This window comes from Sinocyclocheilus rhinocerous, unplaced genomic scaffold (genome assembly GCF_001515625.1).
Source record: "Sinocyclocheilus rhinocerous isolate Xijiao unplaced genomic scaffold, SAMN03320098_v1.1 scaffold334, whole genome shotgun sequence".
NCBI classification, from domain to species: Eukaryota; Metazoa; Chordata; class Actinopteri; order Cypriniformes; family Cyprinidae; genus Sinocyclocheilus; species Sinocyclocheilus rhinocerous.
This window is the reverse complement of record NW_015658500.1, coordinates 690525-696037: the sequence shown is the minus strand read 5'-3', so window position 1 is coordinate 696037 and position 5513 is coordinate 690525. Positions and strand designations below refer to the sequence as shown.

The 5513-nt window shown below is 37.0% G+C and overlaps 1 protein-coding gene across 5 annotated transcripts in view; it reads left to right on the top strand.

The window, feature by feature from the left end:
• The window catches only part of LOC107722221 (RNA binding protein fox-1 homolog 3-like), a 446938-nt gene extending 441860 nt beyond the window's left edge, over nucleotides 1–5078 (top strand). For all 5 annotated transcript variants that reach the window (XM_016530499.1, XM_016530495.1, XM_016530496.1 and 2 more), the window contains 3 exons: nucleotides 1139–1271; nucleotides 1732–1771; nucleotides 5010–5078. In XM_016530499.1, coding sequence (XP_016385985.1) covers nucleotides 1139–1271; nucleotides 1732–1771; nucleotides 5010–5078 — 242 coding nt within the window. The remainder of the gene's footprint in view (nucleotides 1–1138; nucleotides 1272–1731; nucleotides 1772–5009) is intronic.
• The last annotated feature ends 435 nt before the right edge of the window (nucleotides 5079–5513 follow it).

Below are 5513 nucleotides of genomic sequence, written 5' to 3'. Positions count from 1 at the left end.
TTTCAAAATGCTACTTGATGGCACAGAAGTTTTATTAGAGTTTTTTTTTTTTTTTTTTTAGATTTAGATTACCTTTGCCATCATGTAATGATCACTTAAGGTTAATCTTTAAAAACTCTCAAAATTAAAAATATTTCATAATTCAGTTAAATGTAATCTTTAGCAAATCTCTAAATGGATATCCATTTTTCATACAGTACATTATAATGTTGTCATCCCTAAATTCACTAATATAGCATTTACATGGCATTTTCAGTAACACATTTTAGCATTTTAATATTAATCATATATTTTAATATTAATTTTTTTTTATTAATTTAATATATTTATTTTAAAACGTTTTTAAATTCATTTAGTATAATTTTAAATATGTTAATGTAATATTTATTTTAATATTATTTTAATATCAATCATTTTCCAATTATCTTTCATTAACATGAAAATAATTATCGGCTTATCGTATCAGCCAGAAGTTTAATAAAGTAACTTGCAATTTTATGTTCCAGCCACAGATGTTGACAGTAAGCCCAGAATTCCATATTTGTCAAATGTTTAATATTTATATTAACTTAATATATTTATTTTAATATTTGTAATATATTTTTGTTATTTAATTATTTATAATATACTAATTTTATATATTTTAATTTAATGTAATGTAATGTTTTAATGTAATTTCAATATTGATTGTTTATCAATTATCTGCCATAACATGAAGCTAATTAATTGCGTATTAGTTTCCACAAGTAACTTGCAATTTTATGTTTCAACCACAGATGTCGTCAGAAATCTCAGAATTCAATAGCGCACCTTTAAAAAATATCACCATTTGATTTTGAAGGACATTTTTATTTTACCTTTGTAGGATAAACACACTTTTAACTGTATCAGGTTGCCACAAATCTGGGTCCTGAAGCAAAACCAGTTGAGAATCACTGGCTGTATCATGCTGCCATGCTTGATGTGTTGTGCCAACATGACGCACCGCTTGACATCCATCGGAGTTGTTTTAAAGCATCACATTTTAGGATGACAGTCTGTTGTCACACTACCAACTGAAAGCTGATTGGTGGTGACAGGTGCGCCTCTTAGAAGCAAAAGCTTATGTCAACTTCTTTCTTCTCTCCTTTTCTTCCAGTGACAGGCTTCCCCTATCCGACCACAGGGGCAACGGTGGCTTACAGGGGCGCCCACTTGAGAGGCAGAGGTCGTGCAGTCTACAACACGTTCCGCGCCGTGCCTCCATCCCCTCCCATTCCTGCTTACGGAGCGTGAGTAACCCTTCACCCAAAACATGCACATATATTATCTACAAATGGCTCGCTTTCTTTCCGTCCAAGCCTGAGGCTGTTATTACGTAAAATTCAGCACTTAAAACACTGTTATCAAAGGGCCATTTTCACATTATATTTGCTACAGCCTTAACCTGCAACATGACCGCTTGATGGCTATAAAGTGTGTTACACTCTAATGGCGAGCCCTACCGGTTTTCCCCAGTGACAAGACAGAGCAAAGCCCATTATAAAGCAACATTGTTTTTCTCTAAGCACAGAAAATGTCCGTCTTTCCTAATCTGCTAATTTTTTTCCCTTCCACACAGTCTGGAGTGCATTGTTTTGTCTGCCCAATGAATGCATCGCTGCATAATCTTTTCTATACAGCGCAAAGAAACTCTATGGATGTTCGGCATTGATGTATTGTGTTTTGTTATTTCTTGTTGTGTTTTTGCAGTGTGGTTTACCAAGATGGCTTCTACGGTGCTGAGATCTATGTGAGTATACTCGTTTTTCCTCCCATTCCAATGCTTTTTCCACTGTTTCTGTAAAAGAAGGAAGGGTTGAATAAAACGTTGAGGACATGGCGCTCGCGTTGCTCACGTTCGCTGAGCCTAACCTGAACAGCTGCTGCTGAATCTTTCATAAGGCCAAGGGTCAGCTCAGGTTATCATGTGCAAATCCACCAGGATGGCCGTTTGTGGTGTACTAAAAGCCTTGTTGGCGTCCCTTGTGCATACGGTTACATGGCACAGTGAAATCACACATGGCTCAACCACTTCCAACTTGGCTTCCTTTGAAGGCTGTAGTTGATCGCTATGGATTTTAGGATAATTCTAACATGTACAGTGTGGAATGAACCAAAAACGAACCCCCCTACGCATAGATTACTTAACGTCTCATTCTTCCACATTTTATCTCCACTGCTGCCTGGTTTTGCTCTTAGTGGGTGCAAAATCATGTCTGATCAAGTTGATGAAGACGACGTTACAGTGTTTTTCTTTTAATTTATGGCACGCGTTTGATCCGCCTTTCCCTCAGCTTCCATTAATATACAGCCCAAAGGCCTCACGCTACAGCCCGAGATTGTGCCCAGGCCCTATTGCTTTTGACAAGCCTTCAGAACATATTAGTCAGTCAGGTGATCAGAGAGTGTGCCTCCCTTTCCCAGGATTATTTCACTGCATGAAAAATGGAAATTAATTCAACATTTAGATCTAAAACAAGACAAATCAAATGAACGTGGACATAACTGCGATGCCTTTACCTGGCACGCACAATAGTATGTTTGCCGCCAAGTTTGCAAACTGGTAGCCAGGTCCGTGGCTACAGTCCCAGATAGATCTCAAAGTCTAACAGATTTTGAAGAATGCACGTAGCACATTTTTGCTTGCCAATAAAGTCAGAATCCATCTCTATGGACCACCCCATTAACTTTTCAAGTAACCTAAAGTTTAGATAATTTATAAAGGAATAGTTCAAATAAAGATTACTCGTTCTCATGTCATTCCAAACCTGGCTGTTGAATATTTAATAGATCTTCACCATATAACCAATTGAAGTTTTCTTCACATACAATAACAGTTTATAGTGATCAGGTGCTAAAAAACTCTAAAAGAGCACTGTTAATGTAGTCCTTAAGACTCAGTTCAGTATATACACTACCGTTCAAAAGTCAGTAAGATTTTTAAAAAAAATAATAATATTAATACTTTTATTCAGCTAGGATGCATTAAATTGATCAAAAGTGTGTAAATAATTATAATGTTACATAGGTTTCTATTTCAAATAAATGCAGTTTCTAAATGCAGTTTTTTCAGAATCCTGAAAAAATGTATCACGGGTTTCATAAAATACTGAGCAGAACATTAATGTTTTCAACATTGATAATAATGTTTCTGGAGAACCAAATCAGCATATTAGAATGATTTTTCAAAGATCATGTGACACTGAAGACTAGAGTAATAGCTGCTGAAAATTCAGCTTTGCCATCACAGGAATTACATTACTTTTAAAAATATATTTGAATAGAAAAGGTCTTTTAATTTGCAAAAATATTGAAAAATATTTACTTTTAAACGGTACTGTATAAGCCTTACAAAGTGATACAATAGCTTTGTGTAATGAAAAGATTCATTATTCAAAATAAGTAATTATTCACTGATTTTATTCGACTCCGCTGTGAATCTCAAATATGCCTTTTATGGTGCAGGTTGGACATCAGTAACCTTAAACATTACTGGTTTTCAGATATTTCGTAACTGAATGCCATGATGTCAAGCTTGAGAATTTACAGTGTTTTTGTGGCAGGCAATGGTCAAAATCTTGAAAAAGAATTTAAAGGGATAGATCAACCACATACATTTTAATTAATTTATTTATTTTGCCTTCCACAAAAATACAGCAAACAGGTTTGGAACAAATAATGGAGTAAATAATGACATAAAGATCGTATGTGGTTGATCTATCCCTTTAAATCCATCTGTGTGAGCCGGTGAAACCACCGGAACTAGGAAGCTGTAACTTCTAAAGTATTCATGTACACAATCTTCTGTGACCTGATTTTTCTTCGACTCCAGTAGCTAAACATTTGATCTTAGCAGAGTAGCACCGGACATTAATCCCGAGCTGAAAAATAAATGAGAGCATCTATAATTCAGCGTGCAGTCCTGTATCTGCGATGCCTCAGTCCTGCACGCGCTCTGGCACCGCGATTATTCACATAATGTACCAGTGATGTCAGCGAGCTAAAATAACAAAGAGCAGAACTGCGTTCCATTAAAACAGACACTTCAATAGACACCCCAGCCACTTAGATACTCGCTTACAGCAAATACATTCCCTGTCGTTTAAAGCTTGGCATGTTTGGAGTGTAAGCGTTCACAAAACATCACCCCGAGAAGACTAGCAGATGACGCTTGGTTGTTGCGGCTAACAATCTCGGCTAATGTAATTTGATGCTGCTTACAACGCGGCTATTAATAGCTAGCTTGAATGGAGCAATTAATAGCTTTGTCGGATGTCATCTAATGCTTATACAAGCAATATTTAGTGTTATCGTGTGCCGTTCTCCAGCCACGGATGAGCACGTTGTGTGTGTCAAGACCGCTCCCCTGGGCATCGAGCCAGGAGACTCGTATTGGCCAGCCACATTAATTAAAAGGCCCCTTCAATAGCTTCAGCCAAATCTTCCATTTGGTTCATTCGCAGTAAGCAAACATTGACTGATTTTAATTGTTTATACCAGATTGCCACTTACCATGCTGATCGATAGTTGCCCAGCTCTGCCATTTCAATTGATGGGATTGATGCACACTGGGAAGACAAGTCGTTGGTTGCACCGCTATTGGTGCGCTCAGTGTAGATAAGTGAAGAATCTCAGATGGTTCACTTTTGGACTCGGGCTGTTAGGCATCTGTGACGAGATCTATATGAAGAGCTAATGCAGTCAATCTGACAATTCCCCATTAAACAAAAAGGCTTCACAAAAAGCTGTATTGGCAAACTAAATACCACCTAAATCACTCAGCATTCATTTTAGTGAGCATTGACAGGGCCTTTCAGCAGCACTCTTAAGGTTGTAACTGAGCTTTTGGGATTCACTGCATTGTTAGGATCTGAAAAGAGACGGTTTAATGTATGAACAGTCCAGTTGTATTGTATTGTGTAAAATGTCATGTCACTGATGCCCTGCTGTTTGCATGTGTCTGACGGATGCCCTTATGTAATTGACAGGGTGGCTATGCAGCATACAGATATGCCCAACCAGCCGCAGCAGCTGCAGCGGCCTACAGTGACAGGTAAGAGTCTTGTGCTTTCTGTTTGTCTTTTGTTAATTGGTTGATGCTTAAAAGACCCCATCTATTCAACACTGGTGATTTGTGGCTATGTATATTAGTTTTGAATGCATCTAAATAATGTTGATTCTTAATGACAGTTGTCATAAACATGCATAAAACCTCCTTCATATTCATGACATGTGTCATGTCATGATTATGAAGGTGTCATGTCAGTCTTATGCACACCCCTTCAAGTAAAGTGTTACCGAATTTTCTGAGATGCCAAACAGTGAACCATCCCTTAATCATCTAATGGAAATCATTTGAGTTGAGGAAAATCACACTTTTTGAATACGAATGGAGCTAGCTATCCAGGTTAACTTGAAAAATAAAAAATATATTTTTGGGGCTGACAAAGTTAACGTGTTAACATATTTAATGTTTAAAACAATGTTTTTTA